Here is a 17,407-nt window from a genome sequence, read left to right as displayed (position 1 = left end):
TTTCCTTTATGCAATAGAATCCGCAAACCCCCCTAATTACAAGCAATTTTATTGAACACACTGAAATAATTTATATTTATTTAGAAGGAGGTACTCCACCACTGGATGAATAGACAGGTACTGTTCATAGTTTGCATTTTCTTGAGATTCTTGTGCGGGTTTTGAAGATCTTTCCTCTTCAGATTCATGGCGGCAATCCAACCACCACAGGCTCCGGATCGTAAAGCCGGTATGTGAACGCCGCACAACTCCTTTATTTGTCTTCTTTTTCTTATCATCATAATTACTAATATATTTTCATCGAATTTTGACCTTCCCAAATTTTTCTTTCGACGAAGTAAATGATCAATTGAGAAAATTTTATTAATGTTTATGAATTCAATAAAAGAAATATTATTTTGGTTGTAGTTGATGTTCGATGTCCATTACTTTCTTTTCTGTTCAGCCTTAAACCTTACATCTGGGTACGACAATCATAAGTGATGTTGATCTGGGTATCTTAATTTTCTGTGTCATGAATGACACCATCCCTGGTGTTATCAGACAACAAAGAATTGTGGACTTTCGCTGTAATCCCTGATGGGATCATCGTGGTCTTAGTGAACAATTCATGCGTTGAAGTGGATTTTGTTGGGGGCCGGGGCTATAAGAAATGAATTATCACGCTTTAAGTCAGACATATCTGTGTTACGAATTTCGTAATTATGGCTTCAATCATCAACGACACTGAGAGACTACAAGGATAATTACTTTATTTGTGTATGTGATCTATTACACTTCATTTTATGCTTCCTTTTCTTTCCAGCAATACTGTTTTACTGCGCTCACTTGCCTGCTTTTCATTTTGGTTTGCATGTGTGGATTTGTGTGCATGTAGTTATTAATTCAGGTTTTGCTGTCTCCAAATTTAGCTTTGCTTGGTCAATAATCTGTACTGCTACTACTTGTGTTTTTAAGTTCATACTGTCACTGAGCATATAGATCATGCATGCAGAAGAGATACCAGCCGAACCAGATAACATGAAGGAGCAGGTAGTAGTTCTCTAACTCATACAAAAATAAGTCATTTCACTAGATATGCCCCTGATAAATATATATAGGGAAGGGATCAAGTCACTCCTCATTCTAACCTTTTATTTCAGTCTAAATGGTTAATATGTAACTCACTTTTATCCATTAGATTAAGAAAAAAATAAAGGGTGAAGATGAGGAGTAACTCTCCTAAAGTTACTCGGTAACTTAATCCCTCTTCACACACACACACACACACACACATAAACATGTCCTATTTTCTTAACTTCATTGATCAATACCTGAAAGTTCAATATCTTTCAAGTCTTCTCAGGGTACTGTGACTATAGGTCATTCGAGGGAGACCACAAGCCAATCAGGATCTTTAGGTTCGGGTGGAGATGTTCCTCTGTATCCTCCTAATGTGTATGCTCCCCAAGCCCAGGCTTTCTACTATAGAGGTTAATCTTCATTTCTGCAAGTCATTTTCATTCTATGAAAGAATTATCACTATATTATGTTGACCAACCACCTAGGGAGTTTCAGTTTACGTACATGGCTTTTAAGTTTTTCATATATGTGGGTAAAGCTATTGTAACTTCCTCATGTTTATGTGTTATTGTTCTTGACATTTTGAAATAAATTACTGAAATGGTACTATCATTTTGAAACTCATGATAGTATTGCAACACTCTGCCCGAGTTTTTTATCCTTTTGCAACCTATTCAACATTTTTCTTGCATTACTGATCTACTGTATAGGTTGCTCACTTTCACCTTCACATTCCTGTCATTGTTATCCATCTTATGAACATTTCATGGCACACAAATTTAAAAGTCCACAGATGTGTTAATTTTAAATTATGTTTGTGATCAGTTTGAGTTTGCAAAAGTGTAAGATTTAAGATAAGTTTTATTCTTTTGAATTGAATGGAGTGACTTTGTTCTTTTCTGTACATAATTTAGTAACCATTTTTTTTCCATACACCACATGTAATTATCAGACAATTTTCAAATTGCAAAGTGGCCATTGACTATCCCAATTGTCTTATGGTGCTCATTGTGCTGTGCTGTGCAAAGTTTATTTGGTAACTGGTGTTGCTATTGCTATTTTCTAATTCTTAGTGAGTCTGATTCCAGGTTTTGACAATGGCAACGGTGAATGGGATGAATATTCTTCATATGTCAATTCTGAGGGATTAGAAATTGGATCTCCTGTGAGAATTTGTCATCTCTTTTTATTTCTGCACAGTTTCTGTCTGCAATGCTTAACGCAATATATGTTCTTTTAAACTATTTTAGGGTGTCTACAATGAAAATCCATCCCTTATTTTCCATTCTGGGTATGGCTTCAACCCACAAATGCCTTATGGACCGTATTCCCCAGTTACCACACCTTTGCCTTCTGTAGGCGGAGACACACAGTTATACTCCTCACAGCAATTTCCATACACTGGACCACCTTATTATCCTCAGCTAATTCCTCCTAGCTTATCATATCTCAATTCGCCTACTCCAGTTTCACAGCCAGAGCTCACCAACCTGGTAGGTATTGACCAACAAGTTGATAACATGTTTTTTGGACCAAGAGCAGGCTATCCATCAGTGGGATCTTTTGGTCGAGGCAGCTTTCCTGTAGCACCTGGTTCCTTTGGCTTTCATGAATCCCAACAAGGATTTGAAGGATCAAGATCTGGTGGTATCTGGTCAGATTGCTCAAAACCCTCAGAAAGACAAAGATCTTTAATGCCTCTATCGCCATCTGTTTCTCCACGGCCCATGGGCTCACTTGGGTCATTTGGGCCGAGTGTTGGAATGGTTTGTTCAATAACTCTAGCATAATTATGCAAGATATTACATTTTCTTCTAAATAGTTGATGATATTTTTGAAAATCAGTAATTAATCTTGCTCTTCACTAATGTATATTTATATATACAAATTTGAATAACAAGGGTACAACTTTTAGAAATTAGAGATAAAGGCTACAACCTATGACATACTATATGCAATAAAAATCAGCTTCGTAAAAGGCTAGACAACATAAGATGATCATTTTTTAACCCCTTTTCTCTAGGTAGAGCATATAAATTGTATGCACCAAGCTTGGAACATATAAACTTAATTCAAGGTCTTCTTAAGGATTTAGTTCAAATATATGAAGTTGATCACTAGAGTTGATAAACCCATAACTAATATCCTTGGATAGCAATTTTTCTTGAATGAAATGATAATCAATTTTTATATGTTTAGTTCTTTCACAAAAACACTAGATTGGAAGCAATGTGAAGGACTGCTTGATTTTCACAATATAACTTCATGTGTTGGACTTTATAAAATTTCAACTGTTGAAGTTGTTTGATCCGCTCAAGTTCACATGTAATTAAAGCTATAGCTTGATATTTTGCTTTTGCACTTAAAAGGGTAACAACATTTTGTTTCTTTCTCCCTAAAATAATAAGATTTCCACGAAAATTTCTTTTCTAGGAGCCTTTTTGGTATACGTTAGAGTGCGTACAACAATGCTCCGGTGATCAATGCAAGGATCTTGCATGGATTGGCTAACAACTCCGACAACAAAAGAAAGATCAGATCTTATAATTATGGGTTAAATGAGTTTCCTCACCAATCTCTGATATCTCTCAGGATTTGTGAAGTTTTCGTGTTGATTAGCCATTAACTTCTAATTTTGATCAGTTGGACTCACAATGGACCTACCCTTAGTCATGCTTGTTTCCTCCAAAATGTCTACAGCCTTCCTTTGAAGTTACAGTGCCTTCCTTTGACTGGACCATCTTAATACCAAGAAAGTATTTTAGGCAACCAAGATCATTACTTTGAAAGTGACTGAAGAAATGCTTTTCCAATTGGTAAATTTTAGCATCATCATTCCTTGTAATCACTATATCATTAACATAAGCAACTATGTAGTACATTGCATACGAGAAGTATGGCAAAATGATCTACTATACTTTGTTTCAGCCCAAAGTCTTGTACTACATGACTAAATTTCCCAAACCAAACTCGAGATGACGTTTGAGATTATTGGGAGATCTCAAAAATTTGCAAACTAGGCCAAGCTCCCCCTAAGAATCAAACTCAAGAGGTTTCTTCATTTAAATCTCCTTTTAGCTCTTCAGGAAGAAAGACATTTTAATGTCAAGTTGATAAAAAGGAAAAGTTGAATAGTAGTGATTTTGGCTATAGGAGAGAAGGTATCACCATAAACAAGGCCATATATTTGAGTGTATCCCTTAACCCCCAACCTAGCTTTGAGATGACCAACTTCACCAAAAGGCCCAACAACTATGATCAATTGCTTTGTGAACATTTATGGGAAAAGTGAGTTACGATATAAGAAATAAAGCAGAAATAGGAAAAAATAAACAATGATAACTCAAAAAAGTTGTATATTGGACAAGGGTTTTGAGAAGAGTGAACACTTTTCCTAATAGCAATGAGCTACCTAGAATTATCATTATTAGGCTTTGTAGAAGGGGTTTGTAATGGTGGACATCAATTAGATGACTTAACAGATGAGGTTGTATCACTTCTCTGCATCTGTTTCTGACATGCATTCAGAGGGAATGGAACAACTTTAGTTGGACTATTTGAAGGAGAATGAGGCTAATTTTCTTGTTGCATATATAATGTAGAATGCAATGAATGAACAAGTAACACTTATGGTATTGAGGCAGATTCTCTTGTGGAGGAAGAGATGTGCCACGAATGAAGACTAATTTGTAAGCCTTGGGTAATTATGAGAGAAAGGTATCATGAAAAACGATTAGAGTATGGAGTGTGACAACAAGAGAAAACTGATTTTAAGGCTCCAATATAAAAAATAGAACCTTTAAAATTGGAATTCATATTGGTGAAAGTCATTGTTTTGCAGCTACTATGGAAGATCAAAATTGGCTTTGGCATCTAAATTGAAAGAGTCTGAGTCTACTGAAATGAAAGGCGTGGTGCATGGTTTGATCTCTATGAATCAAAGGAGTTATGTGAAGGCTACCTCATATGCAGACAAACCAAAATTCCTTTAAGTCCAAGGAGATAAGAAATATGGTGATCCATCAAAGTTGTGATGAGGGTAATGAACACACTTCAAATGATTTCACTCTAGTTGTGATAAGAAATAATTTTGTAGTTACTATTGCAAGTATTCCTCAACATAATGGAAAAGCTAAAAGGAGGAAGGGAACGTCGACGAACATGGACTAACATGGCTAGATGCATGCTTAAAGGAAGGAATATGCCAAAATAGTTTTGGGGGAGAAGCTGTATCCATAATAATGCATGGATGACAAGGAGGAGGCAATAGTGTTTCTTGGGTACCACTCAATGGGTGCATACAAATGGTACATTCCTATTAGTAAAATGATGTGTTGAGAAATCTGTGAGCAACTACAAGGTGGAAAATGAGTTGCCGAAAGGTTTCTAATGTGGCAATTAAGTGAGTTTGGAACCTGTTACAATGCTGGCTACTCGTGTGATTAGCAAAGGTGGGGACTCCTTGAATCAGTGGTTTGTTCAAATGGAAAGGGAAGGCGGTTGTGGAATCTACTTGGGAGGAAGAATTTACTGCATGAAGTCAGTTTCCCAAGTTCAGACTTAAGGACAAGTCTGATTTTCAAGGAGGAGTGATTGATAGGAGCCTAATCAGAGAATGATGGCCAAAATTGTCTACTTTCATATCAGCGGAATGGCCCCACTGTTGAGAGGAATTAGAGGAATCAAGGAAAGAGGAATGAGGTGGCAGAGAGAGAGAGAGAGAGAGAGAGAGGGAGAAGTGTGACTGTTAGCAGTAGAATTTGGTTACAGGAAGTTTGGAGAGAGAGGGAAGGATAATATCATTTTGGGAAGAATCATTTTCTGAGTCAGAGAGTTCTCTTCTCTTTAGGAGTTGAGTTCTGTGGGCAATTGGGATATTCTCCCCCTTGCATATACTCATTTTCAAATATAAAACAGTTTTTTATCTTCATTGACGTTTCTATTCCTTTTATTATTTGGCTTACAGAGATATCTACGTATCTGTCCCAATTTTGTGTGTTTGATAACTTAATTCTCCCTTGTCTCTGCCTATATACCTGTTCACTAGTACCCTATGGCATCATTGGCATTCATCATGATCCAGATTTTATTGGTTGGAAAATAGTTTAACTATCAAACCTTGTATTTAAGAAAAATATTTCAGTGAATTTGAATGAAATAATGGGTAAAATGAAAATAGGTTTTCAGTTATGTTTTTTAATGGGACCTCATGTCCTATGACCCATAACTGATATTAATGTATTCCAATAAAATTTCTGAAATTTGGTCTTAAATTAACCGTTGCTTATCATCCATGCATGATGAAGTATTACTATGCACAGCATCGATGTGAAACAGTAGAATTTGCCAGATAGCAATACATATATACATTGTTAATATGTCACATAGTGCTGACTACTCTGTTCTTTGTAGGCCTCTCATCAACAGCAATCATTGTATGGGTTTGGATCTGGCTCAAACTCTTATGGTAGAGGTTACCTGCCTAACCAGGGCTCTAGCTTTGGAGGTACTTCTATTTCCAATCTTAATGATAGGAGTTGTGCTTCTCTTGAAAATAGCAGGAGGCAAGGGCGGCCATCTGCATCTCTTTGCAATTGTAATGGTACTCTTGATATCCTTAGTGAGCAGAATCGAGGTCCAAGGGCCTCAAAGCTGAAAAATCAAATTTTGGCTGAAAAAAATTCTGTGGATAATAGTAAAAATAGTGCATCTACTGCCAAGTTTCAAAATGAATCACTCAATCGATCAGATTTTTCCATAGATTACAAGGATGCCAAATTTTTTGTCATCAAATCTTACAGTGAAGATAATGTCCATAAGAGCATTAAATATGGTGTCTGGGCTAGTACACCAAACGGAAACAGGAAGTTAGATTCTGCATATCGCCAAGCAATGGAGAAGCAAGAGGCCTGCCCTATATTTCTCTTTTTCTCGGTAATTATCTGGTATTTGTAACTATTTTAGTCCAAATATCATGCTACCATTTTCAACCTATTGTAACTATATATTTCTTGTCCTGTGTTTGAAGCAAACCTTGGTTCAGTGTTTTCTATTGTTGTCCTAATTTCTGTTAAAGAAAACTTATGATTGTTTTTTTGAGAAATAACTGTCTTGTTTCACAGTTTCCTAAGATAGCTTTTGGAAAAAATGTGGTTATTTCCCATGGAAAAGATCTCCAAACAAAGATTCAATTGGTTTAGTTTGACCTTGTATTCATAGCATTATATTGTTTTAGTTTTATGGGGTAGGGCATTTGACATCTATTGACTGATATTGGATTTAAAATTACTACTGAAGTACTAAAATTAATTTTCTGTGTTTTTGCTAGTGTTTTTCTAACATAGATGACTGCCGTGAAAAAAAAATTCGCAACTATTTCCAGGTCAATGCTAGTGCTCAGTTCTGTGGGGTAGCTGAAATGGTTGGACCTGTCAATTTTGACAAGAGTGTGGACTTCTGGCAACAAGATAAGTGGAGTGGACAGTTTCCGGTGAAGTGGCACATAATTAAAGACGTTCCAAACAGTCAGTTTCGTCACATTGTTCTTGAAAATAATGATAACAAGCCTGTGACTAACAGTCGAGATACTCAGGAGGTAGAATCAGGGGTCTTTCACTATCTACGAATTTATGAAACATGTTTTAAACGTTTTACTGTTTTTACTCTAATTTCATAGCATGTCAGATTTGGGAGGAAGACAGAGGGAAATGATTACTGCAGGGTGTCAATGAGAAGACTTCTGACAATTGAATGTTGAGTTACATATTGCGTTGAGAAACTTTCTCATACTTTTAGGCATCCTAAAACTTATTTTTTGTCCTGATTTGTACGTTCACCTTGGTGTTTGGAATTACATTTGTCTGAGCTTTGCTTGGGTCATCTACCAAGTTTACTTTTTGCTCACTTGTTTTTGTTTTTAATTAGTTTTCAGATAATTATTGTTTCTAATTAAAGTGATGAGTGACCAGTTAGGTCAATTTAGCTTCCGATCCTAGGTATCACTGTATTCTATAAACTTCCAAACTAATTATTGAAATCAGTTTATTATGTGGTTTTAAATATTGATTACCTGCTACTGATTGGTTGCTCCTTTCTGATTTTAAACTTTACAGGTGAAGTTGCCACAGGGTATTGAAATGCTGGCCATTTTCAAAAACTATGAAACTGATGTTTCCATCCTGGATGATTTTGATTTCTACGAAGACCGGCAGAAGGCTATGCAAGAACGGAAGGCAAGGCAGCAAAGCAGCATGATGACAACTGGGTTAGTTGGAGAAAATGAACATCGGAATTCTGCTAACACAACTGGTGAATTTATGAAGCAGATGTCAAAGAGCTTTGCTCTAGTTGTCCGCTTAGATGAGAATAACAACGAAGTTGCCGCGGACAGAGATAATTTAGTCTCTCATGGCCCCATTGGGAACGTAGTTAAATCTGATGATGGTCAATCAGTGACGGCCTCTTCAACTCAAACCAGTTAGGAAGATGTACCAGAAATGTTGTTTCACATTTGGTGATTGAAAATTGGAATCCTCCCTGCTTTATCTCATAACTTTTTTTCCAAACAAGGTAGCGTTGCCGTTGTTAAGTCGTTGGAGTCTATGGGGTTTCTAAATGAGGTACTCACGTAAGAGATTGGGTTTCATGTATAAGTGTCTCCTGCGGTGCGTCAATTACAAGTGTCGTTTTGATTTAGTTATCCCCACCCCCCAAAAAACAAACAATAATAACTTCTGCTCATTGGAGTGTATAGGTTAGATTTTAATCACCACTTTTGTTTAATAATTTCGTGTAGGATTGTCTTAGGCGTGTTTCATTTTGTAAAATTTCCTCGTCTTTACAACCCTTTTAATAAAGGCAGCAAATCCCCTTGCAATTATCATTGTTATTATTATGATCGTAGTTATCAGTTTCATTGTTACTATTATATTATATAATGAAATCCACACGACAATCTTCATTTCATGCAAGACAAAAAAATATGTATGGTATGGTTCTTTAAATTTTTGGTACCAAGTCATTGAATACACTAAACATGACAAGAAAACTCTTAGAATGTGTTTAAGAATTCATTAGTGCAAAACTATATTCACTTGATGCTTGCTAGTGCATAAGGATGCGTTACATGGAACACAAGGCATGGTTGAATCGTGTTTAGTGTAGGACGATCTAGAACATTGTTTCATTTTTAGCTTGGTTTGAGTGTTGCATCTCCTATAGAAGAGAGTTTTGTAGTTTTGTTTAGTAATTTAATTGAGTTCGTTTTGAATTTTGGAGAAACTTGTGAACTCTTGTATCCTCTGTTATTAAATCTTCTATAGAATTTCTAGAATTTTAAGTGATAAGTTCTCTTATCCCACTTAATTTGAATTGTGTTGACATGTTCTTTAATTCATCTTCACCCATCTATTTTTATTTTGCGTTCCTTTATTTGTCTTTAAATTCCATTGCATATGCCATAAAAGAAACTCATGACTTATTCCTTCATGTAAATATGGGTATGAAGCCCATTTTAAACTATACTATAATTTCGAGAAAAAAGAAATTTAATTCCATGGCTTCGTACTTATTGAATTTAATTCAATTATTATATAAGGTGGTATTTAGTGGAAAATATCACTTTCATATTTATTGATTTTCTTCAATAATAACAACAATATCAACAAATACGATAATAATACGTATGAGTATAAAACAGGAAAGACTGATTCAACTCAACATACTGAAATATAAAAAAATGTTGGTCTAACTCAGTCTAAATAAATGAATTGTAATATTTCAGATTCAACTTCATTTCATAAACCATTTTGGACCAATTTAATAAAATTAAAAGTATATTTTTAAAATCTATGTTACATGTTTAAAACTAATTTTTATTTTTAGATAAACAACTTATATATAAATTATAGTTATGTTTTAATAAATTAATATATTTATTTATTGGGCCACTAATTTATAATTAATTCAACCTAAATCTATATATGGTATACTTTTTATACATTTTTATCTTAATCGATCCAATATTTTAAAAAACGGCGATAATCCTAATAATGTATCTGAAGTTAAAACAAATTAAAAATATAATTAGCCTTAAAGAATTAAGCGTTTAATAACTATATAGTCCTAAGCCTGAGTCCTAAACTTAGTAACGTCAACTTAATGACCAAAATGATTAAGACAAAAAATTTAAGTTCAATATATTGTGTATATATATTGTAAAACTCAAACAAACTAATATATTAACGATGAAGTAATTTAATGAATCCATTTTCACAAATAATTGTAATATAGATATAAATTTGAAGATCATATTAGCATGTTTTAGTATTTCATTATATATATTAATAAATAATTCAAACATTATATGAGCATTTATGAATTTAAATATCACGCATCGAAAAAGAAATTGAATGATAAAGATACTATTAAATATTCAAAATTGTATATTTGATTAATTGAGAAGAATGCATCCTTTTCAAGAATTTTATGTGATACATAGAAATTTGTGATTATTAACGTGGTGCACTATTTTCCGTTTTTATTTTATTTAATTTTAAATAACATAAGAAAGTTAGAGGTGCTGGGAATGAGAAGGAAAAGGGATAGACGAAATTGAATGCGGTGAAGAGTACGAGAGAATTGAGTGAACGAGTGAAAGAGTGGAAAAAGGATATGAATGCTGCGAACACGATCATGACGTTGACGACGACGATGAGTGTGTTCACCATCTATGCCTATGGCGTTTGGGGCCTCCTTACGTCTGTTGTTCTGTTTCTTGTTATGTTATTTCTTTGGCAGCGGAACAGATTTTTCTTCGCTCCATCGTCCCCGTCTCCGCGTTCCACTCCGTCCGCTTCATCTTTCAACACCGATTCTATCATTTCAACCCCCAGGTCTCTATTCCACCTCCGTCTTTTTTGTTAAATAAGTTCACTATTTCAATTCCAACTCTAATTTCCTTTTCTTTTCTTTTTTTATTATTCTTGTATGCTTTTGTTGTGTTTTGATCTTCTCATTTTTCACTTCTCACTTCGAATTGTTTGGCATAAGCTCTTCATGGAAAGGAAGAAAGAAAACAAGATTAACCTAGGTTACTTGAGTTGAGTCTAGTCATCGACGAAAGGAAGAAACGATCTCGCTAAAAATGACTACGATATCATACATATCTAGCGAGACCTGTACACATAAGCTAGGAGGGAGTGTTAAGATTATATTAATATTACGTGTGATATGCTGAGATTAAGATTGAGATTATGATTTATCTAAGCCATTGAGAATATGATTGTGTTAGAACATTTCTGGTAAAATTTTCCTTTTATTACCTGCACATACTTACGCTATAATTGCTTGCTGATCATGTGATAAATACACATATATATTAATTTTAGGAGCCCTCTCTACAATATTTTCATATAATTGATTGGCTGAGAGGCTCACTCCCTAGCATGTTTTCACAACGATATTTGTTACTTGTCTGTTTTACAAAGAATCATTCGAGGTCAAAAGTAACATTCTAATTGTAAATCAGAAGCATTTGATAGTCTAATACTTTATTCTCTTGTAAGCTTTTCGAATCTTAACTGAGGTGCGATTTAAAAACTGAATTTGGATCTGAAAAAATGTTTCAGCACCAAAGATGGTTTGATGATTGATTCTGTAACACTCACCAAGATAATAATTACGTAAAAGAAATATTCAAAACATTAAGCACATAGAAGTCACTTAGTAAATTCAGCAGTTAATTTTTTTTTTTGTAATTAAGTGATATGACTTTGTATATATTATATGAAAACAGTTCCCTTTAGTTTACATTCAGTTCACCACTTTAAAGCAAGGATTTTCCAAGCATACATCCCAAACACCTAATACTTTGAGTCATATTCATAGTTCCTTTTTGACGTTTTTTACTAGTGAGTCAGGTGTGTGATAAGATGATTTGACGATGTGGAATTTTTTGTTTACTCTTGCAGAACCTCAAATTTTGTGACATATGCTGATTTGAAATTTTTAATGGAGATTTTGGATGAGAAGCTCAATGAGAATGATAAGTGGGAGGATGTCCTGGATAGAAGAAACCATCATTTGTGCTACAGTGTGAAATGCTTCAAGCCTAAGGTTAATGCTCTTATTCATTTTTAACTGGATTGCAGACTTGAATCTATCATGGTACTTTCTAGGAAAGTTAACACGTAACTTCTTTGTTTTAATTATAATAAAATGTTGCTTTCATAATTGTAGGGGACCTGTTGTCGACGTTCATGTAGCCTTTAATTGTTATATAGTTGATAAAGCATCTCTGTATTTTTCCCTTTCCTCTGTTACATGTTGTGCAGGAATGCCGAGGTACAGACACAAATGCAGAGTCAAACCATCCTCCGGTTCACTTTGTCCTCTAATTAGCATATTCTTCTATAGATCAGTTGGAACTAATTGAGTCTAAGTAAAGGGAAAGTGGAATTTTAGTTGATAGTTTTTCGTGCCCTGTTCATTTTTCTGTTAAATGATAAATAATAATGTCAGGAGGTTACATCTAGTTTTTGTTCTGTTCTTTCCGTGTATATAATCTTAATTTAGTAACTGCTATATGCATATGAAAACAGAATGGTTTTGGAATTATCTATAAACTACATAGTTGTTTCTTCGATGATGTTGCAGAATGGTCCCCTGAGATATTTGAGCAAGACTGTCTTCAATGATATTTCATCTGAGATGCTGAGAAACTTCTACATGGATAATGATTACAGAAAGCAGTGGGATAAAACAGTGATTGAGCATAATCAACTGCAGGTAGACAAATCTGATGGTACTGAAGTTGGTCATACAATTAAAAAGTTCCCTCTTTTGACGCCTAGAGAATATGTACTAGCTTGGAAGTTGTGGCAGGGGAGTGATAAAACATTTTACTGTTTTATGAAGGTAATGCACCAATTTTGGTTTTTAATATGATAGTAACGTGAATGATTGCTTTTTACTACTGTGTTAATGAACATTGCATCCCGTGAATTGTGATTACTGTTAATGCCCATGTATTTGTGAACTGTGATTGAGTAATATATGAATGTTGATGCGGCTCCCTTGCTCTCTTTACTCACCTTTTCCCCCTATCATTTAAGAGGAGGTAGCTATGTAGGAATGAGGAAAAAATAATGATCAAGTTCGTAGAAAATATATTGGTCAAGAAATTAGAGATCCAGATTATAACTTCAAAGACAATATTGTTCACATGTAAAACTATCCACTGGTAATTATGAATATTTTCACTGTTTTTTCCTTCTACCAATTTGGAGATTTATTTACTGGGATTCGTGCACTACATACTTGCATATTGCACAATAAAATGTGGTTTCTCGTTATTCAATTAAATAGAAGTATTTTCCCATTGCAAGTCTAGCATACTTGATTAGGGGGAACTTTCGTATGCCTTGTTACTATGGGAAAAGAGGTCAGCATGTGTGATGCATCCCTATTCTCCACTCCTTTGACGTATCTGTTCATAATCTTCCTGTTGATATCTTACGGATGGTGTGTATTTAGACACATGCAGAATTCTTTCTCGAACTTATACATTTTGTTAATGATAGTTCCTAGGGAAATACAGTGACAAACAAAGCGTATTGAAATTGACAGAAAATACAACCTCTGTTTGTGAAAGAATATATAATTGTGAGATTTCTTGCTAATGTATTTGAGGAGGCATACAAAGAATTGTTTTTATTCTTTTTATAGAAAACTGTAGTTGTTTTTTCAATGCAATGACTACGTTTTTCATTTTTGATCATGAACCATGTTAGGAATGTGAGCATCCCTTGGTACCACGGCAGAGAAAATATGTACGCGTGGAGTTTTTTAGATCTGGCTGGCAAATAAGAGAAGGTAGTGTCTGGACATATTCTACTTTCTAAGTTGCCTAGATTCATTGTAACTAAAGAATTAGAGTTAGAATTTATTTGCCTAATTTTGTGTATTAATTTTATAAGTAATTATTGTCTACATAAATTGTTAGGTTGAGTATTTTTTCACTCAAGCAATTTACTCAAATGCCCCAAATTATTTTCGCCTTACCTAAATTCTGTGGAGTATAATTGTTGTAATTAATAGAATTTAATTTGCATCCTTAATTAGCCTACACATATTCTTAGGCTCTTGATAACTGAAAAGTTTTTCTTTCAAGGTCGTGAAAGATTATATATATATATATATATATATATATATATATTATCTTTTAGTTTACTCCTTTCAAATCTTTCTAGTTTTCAAGTTGCTATCAACTCTGAAGTACTAACTTTGACATGGACACTAACACTTACACTGACAAGTAGAGGTGGAAACACAGGCCAAGCTTTGGGTGGCCTGAGTTAACCCCTGCTTTAGCAATCCTGAGCCAACCTAGGCTGTCAGACCTAAGCCCGACTTGTTTACCAATATAAACTCTTCTTTAAAGCTTTAGCATGACCTGCTTGAAACTCTGAACTGGCCTAAAAGCCTATTTATGTGACTATTCTATATCTGCATAATATGTATTTGGAATTTGTTCTGTCAGATCTTTCTTTGCATTTGCATCCAGTAGTACTCATGTGCTCCATTTAAACATATATCTCATTGCCTCTACAATCTTGCAATGAAAGGACTTTTTTTTTTACTGGCATTTGAATAATTACAGTAGCTGGTAGCAATGCCTGCGAGATCACAATGTTTCATCAAGAAGATGCTGGTTTAAATATGGAGATGGCTAAGCTGGCTTTTCGCAAGGGCATATGGAGCTATGTATGCAAGATGGATGATGCACTTCGAAGATACTCTGCTATAAACTATCATTTATCAAGTTCAGTTAACACTTCACTTAATTTAATGCAGAAGGTTAGTGCTGCTAGTTTCACATATAATCATTTAACTTGCATTTTAATGTCTTTTTCTTATTAGAGTTGAAAGTTGTGGTTCCTCTAACTCCCAATAAGGCTGTTTCTTGGATAAACCTGCATTAGTAACTGAGAAGTCGTGATTGAAATTTATTGAAAATATAGAACCAGCTGGCGATGGCCATGTAAATGAAAATATAGAACCACCTGACCTCATGGTTAAGGTATGGAATCCAAAGTAGGCAAATGTTGGTGACTAAATAGTCCCTTCCTTGTGTGCAGGTACCTGCTTACTTGGACAGTGTTAGGAGTAACATATCTCGAGCACATCCTACCGTCTTCGATGATCAAGTTAATGCTGAATCTCAAAAGCAGGTGATCCAGAGAAGGCCATCTAGAAAGTTTCTAGCCAATAGTTTGCTGCTTCTAGGGGGTGCTACTGCTCTATGCCTTTCTCGTGGTCACTCTAGCCTAGGTGCTAAAGTTGCCATAGCATACGTTTTAACAAAATTTAGCAAGCGTGGTGCTAGATCAAACCAAAGTTGAATGTAAGTGTTTTTTTTTTTTTTTTTAATTTAAGATTAGTCTCCTTGTAATACTGAATAATCAACCTTGATAATGTTAATAATCCTTATGTTGTATATGATTTAGACATTCATACTTGCATAATCTATTGCGATATATTTACTTGTTTATTAATATCATGTTGGGGGTTTTTTGTTCAAATAAAACCATAATTAATTTAGTCGAAAGCTTGGAAGTGACTGTTGAGGCTAAGCTACTTTATTAAATTAAAAATATTTAGTAAAATAATTTATTAAATTGGCGTATGTAAAATTATACAAAAGGATGAGTATATATTATATATCATTGTTAATATCTTATTTAGTATAATATTAGAAAATGCAAAAAGTGTACTTTGTGCAAAAGATGAAAATTGGTAGAATCACTAGGTTGTCCACTACTTCGAGATCATCGGATTACGACTTTTGCTAAAGAACCTGAGATTAGTGGGCCTCTTACGTATATGAATTATCTGGGAAGGTCCAATCATCTTCTAACCGTGTTTGGGGGTCTTTCTTTCTACACCTCCATAGACTATATCAAATGACTATTTTATCCTCATCTTTCCCAATCCCTGTAACAGTGACATCTTCTTCCTCAATATGAGATGTTCTCCCCGCTTTTCCTCCATATTTCATATTCTTCCTCCAATTTTCTCACACACAGTGCGTGCAACATTATCTCCCTTCAAATTCTAGTCCATTACAAGAGTGTTGCCAAGGGAACCCCAAGCGGAGGTGATGATTGTGACCCAAGCAAATCCGGAAATACCTTTCGGAACAGTAATTCTAGAATATAAAATAATATATTTTGAAATTATCCAAATTCTTTTTAGAACATGTTTTGAAATTATTTTTGTTTTAAATTTGGAAATATTTTTGGAATAATATTTTCATAATATAATTTTTTTCAAAATACTCGTTTCGGGTTTTTTATATCTTTTAGATTGACATCTGAATCCAAAATACCTTCTAGAATATTCAATTTAAAAAATATTGAAAAAGAAGAGATATAAAGATTTTTATTATAATTTTAATGAGAAGTAATTTGGAAATTTCAAGTGTTATGGGCGTCCAGGAAGGTTCACCCGTGTTTACCAAAGCCCACACTTATCTCCTTCTTCTCACCCTTCACATTTATTTTTTTCATTTTGTATTTTTGAGTGTACAATTGGAAATATATATTTTTTATTTTAATTTCTGATTGTATTATTTAAAATAAAAAATTTTCTATTCTGGATTATTCAATCTAGAATGTAAAATAAAAAATGTATAATTTTAAATATAAAATTTGTATTATGGATTTTGAAATATATTTTTTATTTTACGTTTCAGATTGTATAATTTAAAATAAGAATTTAACATTTATAACTATTTTGAATTATGTATTTCAGAATTGAAAATGAAAAAAAAAAAGAATTTTAAAGTATATGAAGGTGCATGAAGAAATTATGGAGGTCAGAAAGAAACGCCCTCATGATCAATAGCTGTTCTTCATGGTTTATTAAGGTGTTTATTGATTTGTCGAGCTTGTTCCAAGTAGTGAAAGGTCGTGCCAAGATATCGATGGATATAACAATGGTATGGTCAGGTGTTGAGGACATCTTAGTACTATGTAGTATAAAAACAATTAGATGAATTTTAAGAAAATGTAACAAGTTACTGCAATATTTTGTTTTATAAATGCTATGAATAAGACCAAACAAGTTTTAGAACTGTTGAAAAAAAAATTGTTAAAATAATGTGTCAAATATAACTTAAATTTAGAGATTCTTTTATCTTGATGTCATGGTTTTTATAATTCATTAATAATTTATAACCTCTTATGGTTAACACTAGTTATTCGTTGTTATACATTTTGTATTTATGTAATTCATTATCAACAATATTTTCAAAGTAGTAAACTAAACAATCATTTTAAAATAC

At 33.8% G+C, this 17,407-nt stretch overlaps 2 protein-coding genes across 11 annotated transcripts; both read left to right on the top strand.

Annotated features, from left to right (window-relative positions):
- The first annotated feature begins 33 nt into the window (after window positions 1-33).
- Window positions 34-8,941, top strand: LOC114166228 (YTH domain-containing protein ECT2). 10 transcript variants are annotated; one of them, XM_028050928.1, is made up of 9 exons: window positions 34-117; window positions 183-229; window positions 995-1,032; window positions 1,346-1,472; window positions 2,151-2,227; window positions 2,313-2,828; window positions 6,475-6,996; window positions 7,445-7,657; window positions 8,175-8,941. In XM_028050928.1, exons 2-9 carry the CDS (start codon window positions 187-189, stop codon window positions 8,541-8,543), a joined length of 1,905 nt encoding a protein of 634 aa, XP_027906729.1. In that variant the 5' UTR covers window positions 34-117; window positions 183-186; the 3' UTR covers window positions 8,544-8,941. The 10 variants fall into 10 exon arrangements, with proteins under 10 accessions (XP_027906729.1, XP_027906727.1, XP_027906730.1 ...); XM_028050926.1 differs by having other exon boundaries at window positions 1,337-1,472; XM_028050934.1 differs by adding an exon at window positions 446-759 and having other exon boundaries at window positions 115-229.
- A 1,690-nt stretch (window positions 8,942-10,631) lies between these two features.
- Window positions 10,632-15,580, top strand: LOC114165102. The gene is made up of 6 exons (XM_028049758.1): window positions 10,632-10,955; window positions 12,033-12,177; window positions 12,718-12,978; window positions 13,854-13,935; window positions 14,723-14,919; window positions 15,201-15,580. Exons 1-6 carry the CDS (start codon window positions 10,735-10,737, stop codon window positions 15,462-15,464), a joined length of 1,170 nt encoding a protein of 389 aa, XP_027905559.1. The 5' UTR covers window positions 10,632-10,734; the 3' UTR covers window positions 15,465-15,580.
- The last annotated feature ends 1,827 nt before the right edge of the window (window positions 15,581-17,407 follow it).

This window comes from Vigna unguiculata, chromosome 10 (assembly GCF_004118075.2).
Source record: "Vigna unguiculata cultivar IT97K-499-35 chromosome 10, ASM411807v1, whole genome shotgun sequence".
In the NCBI taxonomy this organism is placed as follows: Eukaryota; Viridiplantae; Streptophyta; class Magnoliopsida; order Fabales; family Fabaceae; genus Vigna; species Vigna unguiculata.
Note: the sequence above shows the minus strand (reverse complement) of the source record. Positions and strands in the feature narration are given on the sequence as shown.

Excerpts from the sequence above, each read along its gene's own strand:
- LOC114166228 (XM_028050926.1), top strand. The coding sequence starts at position 187 with ATGGCGGCAATCCAACCACCACAGGCTCCGGATCGTAAAGCCG. Across the intron at positions 1,473-2,150 it reads CCAGGCTTTCTACTATAGAG|GTTTTGACAATGGCAACGGT; the intron begins GTTAATCTTCAT and ends GTCTGATTCCAG. Across the intron at positions 2,829-6,474 it reads TTGGGCCGAGTGTTGGAATG|GCCTCTCATCAACAGCAATC; the intron begins GTTTGTTCAATA and ends TGTTCTTTGTAG.
- LOC114165102 (XM_028049758.1), top strand. The coding sequence starts at position 10,735 with ATGAATGCTGCGAACACGATCATGACGTTGACGACGACGATGAGTGTG. Across the intron at positions 10,956-12,032 it reads TCTATCATTTCAACCCCCAG|AACCTCAAATTTTGTGACAT; the intron begins GTCTCTATTCCA and ends TTACTCTTGCAG. Across the intron at positions 14,920-15,200 it reads CACTTAATTTAATGCAGAAG|GTACCTGCTTACTTGGACAG; the intron begins GTTAGTGCTGCT and ends CCTTGTGTGCAG.